General features: G+C 47.4%; 1 protein-coding gene across 1 annotated transcript; it reads right to left on the reverse strand.

Annotated features, from left to right (window-relative positions):
* Positions 1-368: 368 nt before the first annotated feature.
* Positions 369-2,387, reverse strand: FAM181B (family with sequence similarity 181 member B). Its single transcript, XM_085065450.1, has one exon. The coding sequence runs from the start codon at positions 2,254-2,256 to the stop codon at positions 1,210-1,212; it is 1,047 nt and encodes a 348-aa protein (XP_084921576.1). The 5' UTR covers positions 2,257-2,387; the 3' UTR covers positions 369-1,209.
* Between the last annotated feature and the right edge of the window lie 18,495 nt (positions 2,388-20,882).

Below are 20,882 nucleotides of genomic sequence, written 5' to 3' on the forward strand. Positions count from 1 at the left end.
GTTTCAAAAACAAACAATCCACTTGGGGCTGGCAGGGAGCCAGACTGCGGGATTGCCTTTGAAAACTTGCATCTCAATAGGAAACCTCCGAGTATTTTGATCTGTTTTCATAACTGTAACAATTTTCATCCCTTGATTTTGTAGCGTATTATTGCTCCTTTCTTTCTACTAAGTTACAGAAACAGCCGGTACAAATGAAGGCAAAACAAGCACGGCTCGCTGTGGATAAAATACAGCATTTCAAAAGATTTAGAACAGACAAAACCCACTGCCTGTCTTAACTCCTGCCAAGAAACCATTACAGAGGATGGAGGCACAGTGAAAGCCCCCTGAACGCCGCGTCTCAACAGCAGTAACAACCACAGATCTCGGATCTATTGTGTTGCTTTATTTTTATAGGACCTATCATAGACTCTTTTACATAACTTAAATGATTATCAAATAATCTCCTGTACACAATGAGACTGAGCCGCATTGCTTTCTGAGCTTTGACACATTCCTGGAAGAAATCCAACAGTCTGTAGGAATCAGATGGCCACAGTGGCTACAGTACATTTTTGTCCCGAACTTACACCTTCAATTAACTTAGGAATTGCTGTAAATTGCCGTTTGCAAGATCCTGCAAGATGCTGTTAAAATGTCAGGACTCTCCAGTTTGGTAGCAGCATTTTTAACTTTGCTTCACTTTCTTGCCTTTGTGTCCTCAGCTGAACACCTGCCAGCACTTGTGACAAACGTGAGCCTGGGAAAAATGTTTAACTGTCAAGTGCTGACATGAGCTTTAGGTTTAGACTGAAATCATTGACGAGTGGTCCCCGCGGCCTCGAAGGAGCGCAGCGCCTGTTCCCCACGTCGCCTACAGGTACAGCAAGGCGTCTGCCTACAGCCAGCCAAGCCCTGGCCCCTAAGGAAGGAGGATGAAGGGGGGGCACCGGCCGCTACAGAAACACCTGAAGAAACCCAAAGTTTCACATTTTATTTGCAGCGTCGCCCAAACCGCAGGAGGAGGAGGCTGGCAGTGCACACGGGTGAATCCTGCGGGGCCCGCGGGCTCGGCTGCGGGGCTCTCACACGCAGCGGGGTGCGCGGAGCCCCGTGCGGCCCCCGCGCCGCCCCAGCGTCCGCCCGCCCCCGCGGAGCGCTCCGGGCTCCGGGCTCCGGGCTCCGCTCCCCGCCTCGCCGTGCCGGCGGCCCCGAGCCCCGGCCGCCCTACAGCCCGGGGTAGCCCCCGCGGTGGTACCCGCCGCCGTAGTCGTAGGGCGGCTGCGGCGGGGGCAGCGGGCACTCGGGGAAGAAGGGGGCGAAGCCCGCGGGCAGGTGCCCGCCGGGCTCCTCGCTGCCGCCGCCGGGCACGGGCTCGGCGCCGCCGGGGTACAGCGGGCGCAGCGGCTCGGGCGGCGCCTTCCGGGGCGGGCTGCAGGGCGCGGCCGGGCTCCAGGGCGCCTCGGGGTACAGCAGCCCGCCCAGCAGCGGGTGCGGCCCGGCGGGCAGCGGCAGCTCGTACAGCCCGTGCTCCAGCCCCAGCTCGGCGGGCAGGCGGCCGCCGAAAGCGTCGGTCGGGGCGGAGTGCTCGGGCAGCAGCGCGCCGTAGTCGGGGCACAGCAGCTCGAAGAACTCGGTCGCCTCCGCGCCCCCGCCGCCCTTCTCCGGCTCCTTGGCGGGCGGCCCGCGGGCGGCGGGGCCGGGCAAGGCCGGCTCCGTGAAGAAGGAGGGCGGCAGGTTGCGGTCTCGCAGCGGCACCTTCCGCGGGCCGCCCGCCGCCCTCTCCCCGCCGCCCGCGCCGCCGCCGCCCGCCTTCGCCTCGGCGCCGCTCGCCGCGCCCCGGCCCCGCTGCAGGGAGCCGAAGAGGGCGGCCAGGCTCTTGCTCTGGAGGCTGCTGCCGGCCGCCTGCGCGGGCTCCCGGCGAGGAGGGGGCCGGGCGGGGCAGGCGGCGGGCGGGCAGGCGGCGGGAGGCGGCGGCGGCGGGGCGGCGGCGATGATGCCGGTGCAGCGCTTGATCTGCTTCTGCAGGTACTTCCGATGGTTCACCTTCCGCCGAGACTTCACCGGCCGGTCCAGCGCCAGCTTGATGTTGCTGGAAGCCGAGTCGATGAAGCTCAGCAGGTCCCGGGTGGCTTCTCGAAAGTCCCCCGCATCGCCGCCACCGCCGCCCTCGTAGCCCTTCTCCAGGTCGGCATAGCCCAGGAGCCCGCCGGCGGCGGGGAAGCAGAAGGACAGGAGGTGGTGGGGGCTGAGCAGCGCGGCGGGCACGGCCATGGCCGGCGGTGAACGCCGCCGCCCCGAGTTCCGACGGGCTCCGGTGGGATGCGCCGGGCGGGCGGCGGTGACGGCGGCGGCAGCAGGGAAAAGGCGGCGGGCGGGGAAGGAGGAGGAGGAGGGATCAGAGCGGGGCTGGCCCCGGCCCTCCCCGCCTCCCTGCCGGGAGCCCGGGGGCCGGGCTGGCTGCACCCACCCACCCACCGACCCGGCGGGAACATCGGCAGCGGCGGGGCGGGACGAGCATCACCCCCGGGACTTGGACACACACCCCCTGGGACAGATACACACCCCTTGGGACAGGTGTACGCACGCACTCCGGGACAGTACCTCGGGACCAGGTAACACAGGCATCCTCCGACCAAACACGCACAGTCACCTCGGAGCACGTGCACAGCATCCTGCAGACCCCATCAGTCTTGTCCTCCCTCCTGCGGCTGCTCTGCTGGCAGAAAACATGTTCCTGTGTGTGGGGTCAGGCCCGGCGTTTGCACGGCTCTGGGTGCAGGGGCACGGGGAGATGCTCCTGCTCTGACAGCCGCCAGGATACACACACTTAAATTGATTTGTAAAGGATGCTTTTTTCCAAGCTCATTGCTATTCACATTGCATAGCACATTCGCTCTTCCTAGTCAAGTCCTAAGGAAATCCAGAGATGTGATCCAGGAGAGATTTCAAATTACTGGGGTGTGTTAAGTCACAGAATCATGGAATAGTTTGAATTGGAAGGAACTTTGAAGATCATCTATTCCAATTCCCCTACAGTGGGCAGGGACACCTTCCACTAGACCACTTTGCTTATGGTCTTGCATGGATTTAGTGAAGCAGCGGTATAAATCTTCCCTACAGAAGGAAGAAAAATTAGTGAAGTGGCTACTTAAAGTACTGGTAACAGCCCCTGAAGGAACTATCTTGTCTTTTCTGTGGGGAAAAGGTATTTTAATTTTCCTTCAGAAAACTCTTACACTGATGCAGAACAACGCTCAACCCAACACCATATTTATGTTCAGTGATTCTATATGCCCAAATTTGAGTGAAGATCAATTTTGAATGAAATAAAGTGGGTATTCGTCGTCTGCATCAATTCATTAGAAATGCAGGAGTTTTGTATAGGAAGAAAAAAAAAACCAGAAAGCACAACTCTCTAGAGGTAAGGTGAAGCAGACTCCTAGGACTGTAATTAGGGGTGAAATGGAAAAACCAGCCAAATTCACCTCACTGTGGTTTGAAACACTTGTTGAATGCAAAGCAAGTATTGCAAGGAGAAAAGAGAAAAACACACATATTTCACGAGAGGAAAAGAAGGCTCAATATGCTCTACAAAACAAATATGCTGTTTTTCTTGATCTCTCACCAGCATGTCAGCCAGTCTCAGCAGGGTCCCAGCAGCAGGCACAGCCTCGTGGTCCCAGGCACAGCCTTGGCTCTGGTGCTGGCACATCTGGCCCGGGTCTCCTTTGCAAAACTTGCTCAGCTGGAGTCTCCCAGAGTCCCTTATTTGGAGACTTGCTCCGAGTGCAACTGTGTAACTGAAGCAAAAAAAAAACCTAGTAGGCAGAGGGCTGCGGTAAGTTTATGTATGTCTCCATGTCAGAATGAGTATGTCTACATGGAAGGTGATTTAAACTACTTAACTCAAATACAACTGACAGGGATTAGCGACCCAAGCTGTTGCCCTCAGGCCGTGTCAAGTCCTGTCAAGCTTTGCAGCCTGCTCCAAGCTCCCTTATTGATGGGGTAATGTAAAGAACAACATATATATATCCCCTGTCTGCTCCACTAGATAATTTTGCGTCCACTGTGAGGCCACTTCAAACTGCACAGGGGTCTAGAAAACAGGGGTCACTACCATCCACTGGACGTATGGACAGTCTGGGACTTTCTTCCCTGAGCAACACGAAATTATTCAAATAGAGTGGCAACAAAGTTGTCCTCACATTAGTACCACTTCAGCATTGTAGCAGCAATATTCCATAGCCTATCTAAAGGGTTTGTTAATGAGTCTGGGTGGTATTATATGCAGAGTGGCTAAATATCCGGTGGCTCAGATAAAAAAGAGCTGAAAGCCCCAGCTTCTCTTCTGTAAGGCTGAATTCATTCAATTAAACAGCTTTGAGAGCTCAGCTACGGTTTAGCGGGAGACTTTATTACCTCCTAAAACTTGGAGAGTATTAAAACAATTGTCAGGCATGCAAAAGAAAGTTTGCATTCAGTTGTGCTAAGCAGCCGAATTTACATATTCTCAACCAGATCTAGAGATTTAGAAAGCCTTCATAATTGCATTAAACATGCTTATTCTCCGTGTTCTCTCAGGCAGAGCTGATTACCCCAAGTTGGGCAATGCCTGGAGGGAAATTTGCTAAGCCACATGATGTCAACAACTTGTAAAGAAACTTAATTTTTTTCCAAGGAAATAGCAGTTTGGTTATTCCTGCAAAACATCTCTCTTTCCAGCAGCTATATGAGCCTGCTTGTGTTCTGCCTGTGCTCTTGCAGGGTGCTGATGCTCAGCCCTATCAGGGTGACTCTCAGGACCAGCTGTCCACCTCAGCTCACTAGCAGGGTCTAATGTGCAGGAAGCCCTGGGATTAGACCCACAAAATAGCCCCAACTCCAGGCAAAATTTTGGACCAGATGTCCTTTTCTCTCCACTTCCCCCACATCAGACTGAGGTGAATGAAGTGGCTGCAGAATTGCTTCCACCACACCAAACCTTCGTCCCACAGGAGAGCACTCAGTGCTCACTAAGGGGCTCCAGGGGTTCTACTGCTGTTTTCTTGCCAACTTTTGTGTAGGAAATTTATCTGGTTTTGTTAATTTTCTTGCTCATTATAGACAGCAGCATCTCAACCACCTCTGTGGATTAAGCCAGGACTTCTGAGAGCAATGCCCTTGGCTTCAAGCTTGGCTTTTTTAGGGAACCACAGCACAGTCACCGTGAGAATCAAAAGGAGTAGGGATATGCTGTGATCGCTAATGCTTTGCACTGGCCATAGATTGAGCTCATGCCCACATGATCAAGCCCTTTACAAGAAGAACAGTTCTTTATCCTTGCAGATCAAGCAGTACAGAAAGGAGAGAGCAGTTTCCACAAGCAAGGAAGCCTTGCATGGTCGAGGGCCACATTACAGTGCCGGCACTGAGGTGAAGCAGCTCCTCACTGGAGCTAGTTGCAGAAACTCTCTCTGTCCTCCTGATGCTCATGGGGCCACCCATCTCAGTGTCCAGCCCCAGGGTAAACCCTCTGCCATGCAGGGGCAGGATCCCACTGGGATTCAGCCTGAAGGAACCATTTCACATTGTGCCTCATCACTAAAAGGAAGTAGATTCAGGCTGATGTAAGGAAGAAATGTTTTATGATGAGAGTGGTGAAACACTGGCACAGGTTGCCCAGAGAGGTGGCTGATTCCCCATCCCTGGAAGTGTTCAAGGCCAGGCTGGATGGGGCTTTGAGCAACCTGGTCTACTTGAAGATGCCCTGCACACTGCAGGGAGGTTGGAACCAGATGATCTTTACAGTCCCTTCCAACCCAAACTGGTCCATGATTCCATGATCACTAGCAAAACCTTCCCCTAGGGAAGGCAATCCAAATCAAGCACGGAGCCCAGCCCTCACAATTCCCAGCACCCATTTTCCTTTCATCATGGCATCAGGAAGGCAGCGTGAAAGTAAGAAAATCTCTACAACAGGGGAGGGAGGACTTTTTTTTCCTTCCTGGTTGTATGGCCCATATGGTTATCAAGTTATGGGAAAATCTGGCTGCCCAAACAGGTGTCACTGCTCCCAACCTACAGACTCATTTCCTGATCGCGTCTTAATCGGCGAGTTGGTTGTGAAAGTTGATTTCTTGCACATTCTTATATCAGTGGGAATTTCTGCCCTTCCCTGACAAGTATTATAGGCAGCCTTTGACATACAGCCCTACAGGACCTAAATAGGCTGCTATTCTTTCCCTACACTGAAAGGGAGCTTTGTGCCAGGGATTCATTAAACTGCACTGCACAGCCCTTCATAAATGGGCTCAATAATGAACAGTCGATTTAACTGGAAAAGCTGCTGGAGCTGTTAAATTAAAGGGAAATAAAGTGCACTTCAGGCTCAGTCTGCCAGAAGAAAATGTTGACCTAAAAAAAAAAAAATCTTTATTTTACTCAATCTCTTGCAAACAGGCTAAAATCTTCAGGAAGTTTATGCTCACAACAGTGTGAACAATTTTAAAACATACTGATTTGCTTTCCCACTTACAAAGAAAGAAGAATTGCAATAAAATACTCAATAAAATCAGAAAATATGAAAGGCATATTCCACTTAAGCCAAATTTAGTCCCCTTAAGGTAGATTTAAAGTTTGTATGTAGATCCCTCATCCCATCAAATTTATTTAGGCAAAGTTTCCACTGGGGCTGAGTTCATTTTAAAGTCATTAGGGAGATACTTGATTTCCAGTTTGCCAATATTTTCTAAAATTGTGGGGGGGCTATGCAGTCCCGTCCTTCAGTGCCGAGTTCTGGGATCATGTTGCTCATAAGGCAGTGGTTGTTTTACCCATGTGAGGTATGCAGGACTCAGCTGAAAAATAGGCACACATGGGGGACTACATTTAATCTCCCAAATGAATATGAGAGTCCATCTTTCAGCTGAGCCTGACTCAACTCTTGGTTTAAGAAGAGTGTAATTTCTGATTTCAATGAGGAAATTTCAGTGTAAACCTGGAGCAGTGAATCAGCTCTTCCATTAGAGTCATCTCACTCTCCTTCATGTGGACAGTTGTAAATACTGTTCCACAGCTCTTTTATGTACTTCATACATTAAATATTGTGAAGAGAATCTATCTGTGTGAAAGTAGACTGGAAGCTTAAGGACAAGAAGATCAGAACATGCAATGGGGAAGGGACCATGTCCAAATCTAATTCCTAGGGCAGGTCATCTGAAAAGCAACCTCAGCACCAGCTTAAAAAACTTCGTGTTGCTTTCACATTTCACATTGTAGCTATTTTTTCTTTACATAAACTTCCTGACTGGAGAAACGATCATCTTCTTCATACTACTGCGATTTTTGTTCATATCTTATATATAATGTATAAGGTGATGGCAGCAGGCTTTCAGTTCTTCACGGAAGTTGCCTTCAGTGACTTAAAGATTTTTTCATACTCTCTGAAAACATGGAGCATTCAGAAGAATACTGAAATTAGCTGAAATATATCAGTCTTCCACATAAATTGTCCATAATTATTTAAAGTTTGGTTATAAATTACCTGGAGTAGATCAAAATCCCACAAAATTTGCAAAAACATGAACTTGTCTGCCAAAAAAATAGTGCATTTGATAAGTTGATAAGCCACCTCTCGTGCTGGTGACTCTCTGTCACCATTGCAAGAGCTATGCAAAAAATACCCCTTGCATCTTCTGGGAAGAGTTTTGGGGGTTGAAATCGTAATTTTGTTTCATTAAGTCCTGCTCATAATCCGGCACTTGGCTACTGCTAGTCATATACATTGAGAAAACATTTACAGATACATAAAAATGATAAGAAAATAAACCACTTTTCAAAATATTGAGAATATTTTTTTCTTTTTTATTGTCCCCTCAGTTCTTGTGTATTCCTTGAAATTTTCAGTGTTTCATCTTCACTCAGAGACATTTCTGAAAGTAAATGTGCGGGAGTTGGGATCAAACCCCTTCCTTTATTTTCTCTAGTAGTGGAGGGTGCTGCTTGGAGGAGATTTGCTGGGTGGAAATAAAACCCAAAATGCAATCAAACAGCAAGTCATGTCAAGCACTGTCTTGTTTGCTGCAAACTACATTCCCTCTAATGTTTTTTTGCTTGTCAGGAACCAGTTTGTTTGATCTCCTGGTTCCTGACAGGCTTTGAGGAGGTGCTGCATGGCTTTGAGAAGGAGCTGCACAGCTTTGAGGGGAGCAAGAGCTCCTCAAACCTTACCTGATGCAAATAGTGAGGATTTAGCAAATACTGCAAAATAGCCTTCATGTATCTCAGAATGGCCACTGAGACCAAAGGTGTTGGGTGTTCCTCAGAGGTGTGGCCATGCACCATCCATATCACAGGGGAGAGCACAGCAGGGCCAGGTGCTGTCTGGTGTGTGATCATGGTCATACACAGCTGGGCAACAGTGTTTCAGAAAGAAGTCTTTTCTTTCACTGTTTATGCTCTGAAGTAAGGACCTGGTCCAATTTCCATTGAAGCCATTTCCACTGAATTTCATTAAGCGATAAATAACTCCAGTCAATGGATCTAATTTTCAGAATTGCTGAGCATCTGCAATTCCCATGGCTCTGGTAAGCCATTCCCTATCTCTGCCCTCTGCTTGTGAATAATCAATATTCCTGAGCCAGGAAACCCCATGCCAAAATCTTCATATGATTTGTGGCATCTTTTCTCCATGTAGGCATGAGCTGAACTCTGCTTGTCTTTCCAGCTCTCCCAGGGCCTGGGATCAGCACTCTCTCCCACTCTGGGCAGCTCTCAAATGATGCTTTAGCCATGCTGACTTGGAGGTGACTTTCAGGTACCTGTGACCACAGCAGTGCTGTCACAACTCTTCTTATTCCTTTATATCTCTCAAATGAACCTGGCGCAGCTCAGCTGATGGATCAGCCTGGAGAGGAGAAGGCTCTGGGGAGACTTTACTGCACATTCCAGTACCTAAAGTAGCTACAAGGGAGCTGGAGAGGGACTTTCCACAAGGGCATGGAGTGACAGGAGAAGAGGGAATGGCTTTAAACTGAAAGAGGGTAGGTTTGGATTAGACATAAGAAAAAAAATCTTTACTGTGAGGGTGGTGAGGCTCTGGAACAAATTGCCCAGAGAAGCTGTGGATGTCCCAACCCTGGAAGTGTTCAAAGCCAGGTTGTATGAGGCCCTGAGCAGTCTGGTCTAATGGAAGGTGTCCCTGCACGTGGCAGAGGTTTGGAATTAAATTATCTTTAAGGTCTCTTCCAACTGAAACCATTCTATGTTTCTATGTATGGCCCCAAGGCAGACAACAACAGAGCCCAGTCCTCACAGTTATTTACCTAAAGAGAATTTTCTTCTGGTGTGTTACAGTTGTTATGAGATATTTGTAGCACAGGTTCATCCGTAAAAATATTGTTCAGCAACATGTAGCAGTATTTAAATAAAATTAATTAATTAATTAAAATAAAGTTAAACTGGTTAAACCCTGGGTTTTTTAAAAGAATCTTTTTCTCATAAAAAGAAATAAAATTGTGGAAATTTTAATTGCCTATAAGGAAATTTCAAGCCATTTTTAATAAGCTTAACTGAACAGGCAAATACAATTTTCTATTCCCAGATTTGCCACCCATCCACTGCAGCACTGGGTTGCTCTGAGGAGCCCTCCAAGATCCAGAGTCAGACCAGGAATATGCTTTTGCCAGGGTGACATCATGATCCATGTGCAAAATTATCAAGTGTAGGACAGGTGATGTTCCTTGCCTGAGCTGCTGTAGGGAAATCAAAATCCTAAATTAATTTCATCTGAATTTCAGATACCAATTTTACTAACTCTTTCCTTTTTTTCACTATTTGTTTTCTCCCTTGCTGAGGTATGTCTGCAGGGAGTTTAATCTCATCAGGAGCAGGAATTGGTCCCAAGACCCTTTTCTTACAGCAAAAATAATCTTCTCAGTGGCACAGCCTGGAGGCTGAGATGGCCTCTGGTCTGCAGGACCTGGGCATGGCAGGAGACTCTGCTCCTGCACAAAGAGCTTCCTTGGCCCAACCCTGGCCATGATATGTTCCCCCATGGGAAGCCCCAGACCCTAAATCACACACCACCAGTGACAGTCACACAGGCCAAGCTCTGTGTTTCAATGGGTTTGCCCTCATGCCTAGATTTGGCATATCTTGTGGAATGAAAGATTTTGTTCGCAGCAGGAGGGGTTCAAAATCAGTTTGTGGGGCACAGCTGCCTTTTAAATGGTACCTGTCATAGGATCAGTTAAGAGTTTTGATCCTAATATTTTATTTGTCTATAAATTGCCTCGATAAATGTGTAATAAACCAATGTGTACACATATATACCCAGAGTATACCATGGCTAGCAGCTTTGCATGCAGCCAATACTGTATATAGACTAAAGTATAGACTAAAAATGCTTTTAAGAAAAGACTTTTTTTTTAAAGCTATAGCTAACATAAACGTCGGATTCTTGGTTACCAGAAATGTTTTTTTAACCAGATGTTTTCAGTCTTTTCTTAACAGAGCCACTCACAGATTGTTCCCTGAATTATTTCATGTTTAGAAATGGTGTCTGGTTAAAAGAGAGAGGGAGACGGAGGGAGAGAGTCGCACAAACTGCCATTATCATGCAAATAGCTCCAGAGGAAAAAGGACAGTGAAAATGATAGCACTGATCTAATTATCTGCAGGCCAATATAGCTAAGTCACTGAAAGAGGCCCACAGAAAAGGCTGCCACAGAAACACAAAAAACAGCCAGAAAACAATAAGGAACTTAGCAACAGTATAAAAACGGACTTCTTTCTGTGCACAAAGACTAGTTTTATGAGCATTTTTCTTGCTTTCAGTTTGCAGAAAAGGTTAGAGCACATTTTAAATTCTATGCCAGGATATTCCCCCCTCAGCTCCTAAAGATCCTTTGGCACGCCGTCATATCGCGGCGCGCCCGGCGGTGGGAACGTGCTGCTCCTGCTTGGCGTGTCCAGACCGCCAGGCGTGCTGGGGGCTGTGGAGTCCATCTGGGATGGGCTCTGGCAGCACCATGCTCCATGGCTTGGGCCTCCATCCCCAGGTTCCAGCTTTGCCCTTTTCCTGTGTTAAGGCTCTCCTTTCCCAGCTCTCCAGCTGGGAGAGGGTTGGTTGGATGGAGGGTTTGTTTGCTGCCCACCCTCCACAGCCATCCCCACAGCCGTGATGTGATCAGCAAGGACCTCATAAGGACCACACCACACTGCCCAGCAGATTGCCAAAAACAGACACTGACAACCAAACAAGAAATACCCAAAAGCCATTGATTGTGGTTGTCAGAGAGGACCCTACATGGTCTCACTCCTAATCTCTTATTCATGGGGAGAAACAGGCAGCTCCAGATTAACTTCTCTGCCCTATTGCAGTGATGCTACTGACCTTGTTTTCTTGCTGACCTTGGAAAGGGCCCCATAATCAACCTAATCAAATTAATCTCAACCAGATCTGAAGAACTCAGGGCACCTGCCAACTTGTACCAACATCCATTGGAGCTACAAGTGTCAAACCAGTGCAGGCAGTTGCCCAAAATACCCTGAAAATGTGTTTTAGAAACTCAGAGGTCACCATGCTCCTTTTTGAGAAGGGAAGCTCCCATCCAGTAACTGCTTTTGTTCATTGAAGGTTTAAACTAGATTGGGACCAAAGCTGGAAAGGCAAAAAACACAGAGCATCTCTTTCTCCAAAATCTCCAAGTCATCTAATCCCTCTTATTCCTGTTCCTGGGCTTAGCAAGTCTACTAATATATCTAATATCCATAATTAGCCTCATGACAAGAATGTACAGCTGCTACAACAAATAGTTGCCAGATGTGATAAACCTTGTTCATATGGCTGGAGGCCCAGGAAAATGAAAGTGTGGAAAGGCATTATCTTCCAAAAAACTTTTGATTATTTCTTGTGGGCCTATGAAAGGGACTTTTAAGAATGATCTGAATGGGAATAAGGAGCAGCCATTCAGCTTGGGTGGGGAGACTCACCAATACTGCCAAAATTCAGTCTTCTGGTGGCATCACAAAGAGGAAGAAGAGAATCCACTGGAAAACCTTGAGGGATGAGAGGATTCAGACTACATCCTCAGACACAGACAAGGTGGGCATTTTTGCCAATGACTCAAGCCAGTTCTGAGCCTGACACACTCACAAAGAGCCAGACATGAAGGTATGGAAATATAAACCCTGTCTACTCAATTTTGCCCAGAGGAAGTTATTTTTAGACCTGTTTGGAGTACATCTGGTGATATTTTTTGTGCAAGATACCATCTTTGAGCTATCTCTGCAGCCTGGAGCCTTCATCTCTGATCTTCAGGTGGGGACCAGTAGGTCTGGACCACTGCAGAGCTAAGACATGGCCTAAGAGACCTAAAAGATAAACCTGTCCTTTTTCAGTCTTGACAGGTTCACTTGAACTCTGATAAAATCTCCAGGGCCCTTCACTGCATTGCCAGCTTCTTGTATCAGCTTTTCCTACCTTACAGACCTCTTGGAAATACAGAAAAGCACATAGGAAGGAAGCCCAGAAGTCAAGTTGGCATGAAGAGTATGGCAGGCAGCTCATTCTCCAGCATGGCCATCTAACTGCACAAGTCTTCTGTATCTGAACTTACAACAGGAAAATAAACAAGTCAGATGAAGGAAACTACCACTAGGTTAAAGAAATAAAAGGAGCCCAGCCCCTCCTTCCAGCTCTCTGGAGCACTCATTACATCTTATTTTGATTTTGCCATGCCCACAAAACCCATCTATTTCCTAGGAGAGCTTTGTTATCATTTATGCTATGGTGGGGGGAGCTGTCATGTGTGTGAATAGTCAGCTAAGGTCAGAAAACAGATTTTGGTGGCAAAATTGGCTGTGTCAGATAAATGTTAGTCATGGTGATTATCTACCAGGGAATGTGAACAGGCTACAGAGCGATAAGAGGAGCTGCTGGCACCAGAAATCCTGTTTAAATTTTTTTCCATGGAATTTAATTTATGTCATCTTTGCAAACAATAGATTATTGCTGTGTCAAATGGTCCAGCACCAGAACAGCAGCCACCAAACTGGTACCCAGTTGAACTCACCACCTTGCTTGCTGCAGATAGAGATGGAAGGGGTTTGAGCTTTCTTCCTCACAATTCTGTTTTTTGTGTTTCTGTGACAGCATTTTTTGATCTTCCACATAGACGTCTCTTCCCACCTGATACTTTAGGAAGGAACTAGATCAAGCACTGCTGTGGTTAACAAGTGTGGTTAGCACAGGTTTTTCCCATGAGAAATTTTCTTGTGTTTTATAAATAAAGATAAAGTTTGGATGTTGTTGGAACAGTGTCCCAGAACTTGGGCAGTGCAGGCCTGGCCAATCAAGCCTGGAGGAAGGCTTCTGACTGACCAATCTGGGTGACTTTTGAGAACTCTATATATGTGATGAAATCAAAACATTCTTGCCACTGAGAACTGATGCATTCATTACTCTGCTAGCTGCTCAACAGCAACAAACAAGGGCCATGAAAAGAAGACTTCATTGTCAATACCTAAACCACCCCCTTAACTTTTCACTAAATGATGGGTTTAATTCCTTTCTGTGTTTCCCAGCTGCAGAATACACGCCAGTAATCAGCTGTGATGGAGATGAGAGATGAGCCTCACAGTCTGATGCCCAGCATCCATGATTTGCTCCATGACATGAAGGGCTGTGTAGGAAGGTCCAGCAATAACCCAACAAGGTGTCATGCTTTAGGGCACTGAGACCAGAAGCAGCTTTGGGAGGATGCTCTGGGTCAGGCACCATCATCGAGAGCTGTCTGTCGAGGCACTCTTCCTATCACCAAGAAAAAAATGTAGCCTTTTTTAAAGTGTCTGGGCTACACAGATCCCTTTCTGAGCACATGGAAGATACATCTGTGTTGGTAGCCCTGGGAAATGGTTTCCAGCCATACTGACTGGTATCTGATATCTGGCTTGCCCTTATCTTTGCCCCCATTGATCCTGCTGGCCTTGGTCCACAGTTGCTTGCCAAGGAGGGGATGGTTATGTCTCTGTAACATTAGTCAAAGTTGGGCACCTGGGGCCACAGGGGCTGCCTGGGATGTTCAGAGTGATGGCTCTGTTTAAGGAAGTTTCCAAGTCATCACTATTTGCTTTCCTCTGGGAATGGCTGCACACTTGCCGGCCAATAGGAAGTGGGGAATGAATTCCTTCTTTTGCTCTGCTTGCATGTGCAGCTTTTTCTTCACCTATTAAATTGTCTTTATCTCAGCCCGTGGCTTTTCTCACTTCCACCCTTCCTGTTCTCTTCCCCGTGCTGCTGAAGGGGTGGGGGGAATGAGTGCATGGCTGTGTGGGGCTGAGCTGCTGGCTGAGGTTAAACCACAGAAAAATGCTAATTTAAGAACACAGTACAGAAGAAGTTGACTTGCACCCCTCACAGTGGTGTCCAAAAATTGAGGATCCATTGGGACAGAGAGCCGAAGAGGTCCAGTAACTTCGTGCCAAAGGCACCTGCATGGGTGAAGCCCTGGGTTCAGGTATCTGCTCCCAGTGCTGCTTTGGTATTTAACATGACAGATGAAACTGCTGCCCACTTTTACTTCCATCCTTTCCATCTCCTATCCATCAGCAAAGACTGACATCTCCAGCAAGGACATGGCATCACAAAATCACAGAATCATCAAATAGTTTGGGTTGGAAGAGACCATTAAAAAGGCCATGTGGTCCAACTGCCCTGCAGTGAGCAGGGACACCTTCACAACTAGATCAGATCTCTCAGAGCTGAGTGAAACCTGGCCATGAGTGTTTCCAAGGATGGGGCATCCACCACCTCTCTGGGCAACCTGTGTCTCTGTACCCTCATTGTAAAGAACTTCTTTCTTATATCTAATCTAAATCAACACTCCTTCAGTTTATCCTTGGCTGCCTACTCTGACATGTGTATATATGTGTAAGTTCCCATTCTAAGCAAGGGGCTGTTTCCATTTGATTTTCTCTCAAGATGTGCACGCTCACAACTTGCTTCTGGCACTGTCTTTTTTTTTTTTTTAATGTAAAAACTTGCCCAAAAGCAGTTGTGTACAGATTTAATCAGCTAATTACTTGTAACTGGGATAACTTGGAAGGAGAAATGCTGGAGGACTGGTAATGTGGGACCCTTACCCACCTTGAGGACACTGCCTACTTACAGAGCCAGAAGCCACCAGCACATTTCCAGGACCCAATCATTTCCTGACAGGGGTTACCTGGCAGTAAGAGCACAGTGGTGACTGTGCTAAAATCCTGCCCTTCCCTCGGGATTTAAGCCCCCTGTGACCACGGTGGGAGCAGAGACACCCTGTGACAGCACCAAGCCATAGGTGCCAGCCCCAAAGCAGCCCTGTGCATACAGCAGACACCTCTTATGTCCCCCTTCCAGGCTCTCAGGGCTATTTCTGCAGGAGCCACTTACTGACTCCCCTCAACCCAAAACAGCAACATCCGTCATCATCATTCCTCTTCCCAGCTCCGTGCCCCCGCCCCGGAGCAAGGAAAAGTGTCGAATAATCCTCCTCCATTCGGTGTGTGGTCTGCTTTTCGGTGTCGTCATGCAGACAGTGCAGAGACGGGGTCAGGCGGGTCATCAGAATGCTAATAAGAAATCTGATTGATGAGCCGGTACCTCGGGGATGAATGGGATACTTAATTAATGACTTCTGCTCTGTTTAAGAAAAAGTTTCCCTTAACTTCCATCCCTCTTTTTCTTGGGGGAAAAAAAAGGGGGAAAAAAAAAAAAGAGAAAGAGAAAACCTCTATAATCCCAAGTTTTCCAAACAACATAAAGGGAACTTCAAAGACAGACGTGGTCAGTTTTTATGTGTTGGGTTGGTTCAGTGATTCTTTCCTTTCTTTGTTTACAAGGGCAGCCAGGCTTGATTCCAAGGCTGAAAAATAAAAGGCCACATTGTTCAACCAGATTCTGGATTTTTACAAGAAATTTCCTCCTTCCCAGTAGGGCAATTAACTGCTTCATTTCTGGCTCTGCCAGTACCAAAACACACCGCCAGGCCTGTGAAACTCAGCAGAGGTTGGTTGCTGCCAAATGCTGCTCTGCTTCGGAAACAAGATGTACTATGGAGATGCTATTCTCCCATTAAATCCAACCGGCAATGCAGGACTGGTTGTTTGTGGGGGTTTTTTGCAAGGAAATAAAAGCCCATCAGGAAAAATACCTGGTAGGCACTTAGCTTAGGAACATTGGACTGTGTATTCAGGGCGATTCGAATGGGATTTCAAACCAGCAATTAGCAATGGGAAAACAGCAACAGTTTCAAATGATCTCTTCCGGATTGATTTGGAAGGTTATTTCATGCTAAATGAATAGCAGCTGGAAAGATGAAAAAGGAAAAAGGAAACCCATACAAATTATTTTTTTCCCTCTGAAGTTTGTTTTTGGGGGGGTTTTTGTTTGTTTTTTGGGGTTTTTTTGGGTTTTTTATTTGTTTGTTTGTTTTTGTTTTGGGGTTTGGTTTGGGGTTTTTTTTGTGGTTTTTTGTTTTTGAAGAACAAGCTCAGCTGCAGTGCTGAGGGCAGAACAAACTGCTGGGTATCAGCACTGGGCAGTTGGGAAATTGGCAACAAAAAGGGATGCAGGGGGACATATTGGGTCCCGCATGTTTTCCACACAAATTCATTCACCCCCAGCAGACAGCTCCTGGTCTCCATGGGCCTCAACACCACAACAGGGAGCCAGGCCCACAGGCTCAGCAGATCTATGGTTTCGTGAACCCCTTGGTGGACCCAAGCAGGGAAGGAAGCTGCATCCCTCAGCCCCACGTGGGCTTCACCAACTCTTTGCTGGGGTTTAAGGGTGTCCTAAAGGCTAGTCCCATTGCAAGAACATTTTGGTAGGCAGGAGCTACTCATGCACCAGTAGTGTGTATTTAAGTGCTTGGTTGATCTGAAACCCATGGGAGGAAGGCGAGCCTCTTGACCAAGTCTGTGGCTGCCCCTGGCAGGGATGCTTAGCTCAGGATCACAGGAGCTGCAGGCTGCCTTTTGCTGGAGCTGAATTTTGATGCTGGTGTCTCATTTTTAACTTCTCCCTGTAGTAATCCTGTACATATCAAACATAACCTCTAAATATGTTCAGCTGTAGCCTTAAATACAACTAAAAGTAATTTATTTTTAAATAGGCAAGAGATAGTAAGGGCACAGAAAATTGGCATCAGACTGAAGTTTGAGCACATGATGAAATGTGCCAGCTGCAGAAGAAGAAAGGGCATGGCCTTAACCTGGCAGCCTAGTCTAGAATTTGTCCCTTTTAAAAAATTGTGCATGAATTTTCTAAGTGAGTAGGTACCTGCTTTGGCCTGAGGGTTTAGAGCACTGGTTACTCTCACCAGCCTCACTAATTAAAATCCTGTTTGTTCAAATTCCACTTGTGGGATTTGGGAGTCACTCATTTAGGTAGTTTATTATCTGAAAATCACTGACTTGTTTAGTGATGGGAAATTTCAGAGTCCTTCCTCCCTCTGATCTTTGGTCCCCATAGCTGTGATGCCCAACTCAATTTTTGTCTCTCTTTGAAAGAGATGAATTGTGCAGAGCAGCAACAAAGCAGGAATGTAAAGAGCTCAAATGTTCTCATCTGGAACCAGCGTGGCCCACCTGATCACTATTTTAGGGAATTTGAGTGAGTCCTGGTGTATTTTTAGCCCTTCAGATCTTTCTGCACAAAGGGTTAATAAAGACACAAGTTGAGCAAAGGAGGAGGAGGAAGAGGAGGGCAGAGGTGTGGGAATGGAGCAGGTCTCTGACCCTCCTGGGGACCTCTCTTCGGACACACCAGCTGAAGGGAAGGGAGGAAAAGAAACAAGTGAGAAAAGACCTGCCAAGCAATGCTGGCCAGACAGGAAAAAAAAACAACAAACCAACAGCCCAGAGCTGATTTGCATTTGTATTGGGCACTTGGGGAATACGGATAAAACACTCTTTATTTTTCAGGGGAATTCAGGGAATATCAGTAGCAACATCCGTGCATGAGCACAAAAGGAGAAATAGAGGAAATAGAAGTATTTTGGTAATCCTGTTCCTAGGCTGTAACAGTGATAACATCAGAATAACACATCTCTCATCCCTTTTTTCTGTGTCTCATCAAGAGAAGCGGCACAGGCACAAAATTACAGTAACTTCTGGCAGTGGCTGTGTAGAAGTCAAGGAGAGAGGTTATAGGTGGGGGGGGAGGTCACCAGCAATATATTGCTAAACTGTGAATGAAAGGAAGGGCCCAGAGTCTAAAACTAATATCAGAATGCCCCCATACCTCCTGTCATCAATGCCTGCAGTGCTCTGTGAACCTCCTGTCTGCCCAATGGGCACTGGCAGCATAAAAGCAAAGCAAAACTGAAAACTGAAGGGCACTGGTCAAACATTGAAAAAGATCACAGAAGGAAGCCATTTGTGGCCAGTGAAACAAGTAATATGGCTGAGCTGCTTCTGAAACCTCAGGCTGTGGCTGCTCCCCATGGGTGTAGGACACACTCATCTATCCTAGTTCCCCCTGGTTCCCAGCCAGAAATCCCATCTGCATGTTTCCTTAGATCAAATGAGTTGGGTTGGAAGGGACATTTAAAGGCTATCTAGTCCATTCCCCTTGCCATGGGCAGGGGCATCTTTCTCTATATTGGTCAAAGCCCCACCCAATGTGACCTTGAACACTTCTAGGGATGAGGCACTCGCACAGCTATAGGTTTGTCCCTCCCTGCATTGCCTGCCTGCTGGGCTTCTCTGCAGCCTGGTAGTTTTGCAGGTTCCTGGGCACCTCTCCTTGTCAGAGGAACATTTATCAGCTGCTGGATCTCTGCTTAATTCTGATTTAGTTACACAGCCATCTGGATAAGATAAGCTCTGATACCTAAGCTTGGATACGTAAGCTCTGAAAAAGCAGTGAATTGGCCATGTTCACTCCTCTCATGCCAGTGCAGGATGAACTTGTCCACCAGAACACCACTCCAGGGTATTGCCTACTGCTGGGCAGCTCCACATGGCCAGCTTCTGTTTGCTACACAATTTTGTGGAGATTTACTCATTTTGTACTTTTAAGCAACAAAAAGAATCACTGCCAAGCTCTGCTTGGCTGTTTGGTAGCCATGTGTACTAGATCAAAGCAAGGTAGCAAGTAGCCCTCTGCTGTTGTTTCCCAGCTCAGAAACAACTTAAGGTTACTTCAGGCTTGATTCCCTTCAGGCTTTGCTCACATAGTACCTTATTGTGTATTTGCAGTCACCTAAAGCACACAGAGCTTCAGCTGGGAGAGGAAGGTTCAGAAAACCCAAAGTGGTGCTGTGAAATGATTTAAAAGTGCAGCTGTGCCAGTGCTGCTACCCTGTTGGCACTTATATCTCCTGGCACCCACGTGCCAGGGTCCACACACATTGCAGAAGGTGCTGCCCTCACAGGTTTCCTATACATCCTTTCTACCCAGGAATTCTCCACTCACAAAAAAGTATTTTTGCTGCCATTTCTTCATGTTCTGGAGGATGGGGGTGGGAAGGGAAGGGAGGAACTGAGGTAGCAGAGGTCGAGCCCCTGGCTTACTCTGCTGATCAAATCCTGGGCTGTAGCATTACCTTCCCTTTCAGCTGACCCAGTCCGAGCGCTGTGACTGCCTATTCCCACGCCACGTCAAAGGGAAGGTTTACATTGTTCACTGGATATTAATTTAAATTATTCTGGGGTGCTTGGAAACCACCTCCTCCCCCCGCTCCCGTTCAGTCTCCATGGGGACTATCGCAGAGGCTGGGAGATACAAATGAGCAGCCATTGACACACCGATCTTCCTCCTTCTGGTGCAAACTGCCATCAGCCCTTTCCACTGCCACAGGGGACACATTCGTATCTCGCTGAATGACTTGCTGGGACAAGATAGATCAATTTTTAGGGTCTGGTACAATATCCTGCTAATACCATTTTCCATTTGCTCCTTAGGTTCACACGCTTGTGTTGTGGCTCTTTTCTTCACACCAACATCCTGCTGCTTGTTGATGGTATTAATAACACCCGCGGCAGGAGGCTGAGCCCCCCGGGGTACGGGCTGTCGGAGTAATTATTGAATGACATCGGGGTTGTTCTGTAAATTACTTTGTGACCCAGGAATTCAGCAGGTTACCGCTATAACTCAGGCTCTCACAGTTGATTGCACTCACCTCCTGCTGCCCCGACATTTATTAGTCTCGTTTGCCTTGCAAGTACTGCCTTCATCTGTGTGCTCACATAGATACGTGTTTCGTGGAGGGGAGCCCACCGTTCTATCCTGGACCAAAGGAATGGGGGTCACATCACCAGAGCCTGCTTTAGCTGAGGAGCTGGGGACAGCCCGTGAATCTGTGAGATGCTGGGAGGAACACCAAGAGACATCAGACACTGCAAAAAGTTGGGTTGCTTCCTATCAAACTGATGCATGTGCAGGTGTGGAAGCAGAGCTCTGGATGCTCTGGGAAGCTAGTGTTGGAAATAGTGACACACTGAGCTGTGCCTGCCATCACTCCTGATGACTCCTCATCATCTGCCCAGAGGTACTGGATGGCTTCCCTGGGAATGCTGAGCAGCCCTGGAGCACCGCTCAAGATCTGGACAGAAATACCATATTAAAACATTGAACATTTATAATTCCTTCTGAAGAAAAACAGTCAAGATCTGACTGGTCTTATTCTGGTCCAAATTCCCTACTTACAAAATGGTTATACAATACCTGCAATGAAACACTGGTGATGCAATGTATAATTCTCTCAGACTTGTTTGACCTTATGAACCATCCTCCAAAAGAAATCCCTTACCCTCCATATGGAGACAGCCCAGACTGCTCCTCTTCCTCATCCCAGCTGCCTGGACAGTGATTAACTGTTAAACCTGTCTCACAGTCCCTCAGAAATGACTGAGCCCTGTTTTCATCA

The sequence above is a fragment of the Lichenostomus cassidix genome, chromosome 1 (assembly GCF_008360975.1).
Source record: "Lichenostomus cassidix isolate B80296 chromosome 1, HeHo_3.0, whole genome shotgun sequence".
Taxonomy (NCBI): Eukaryota; Metazoa; Chordata; class Aves; order Passeriformes; family Meliphagidae; genus Lichenostomus; species Lichenostomus cassidix.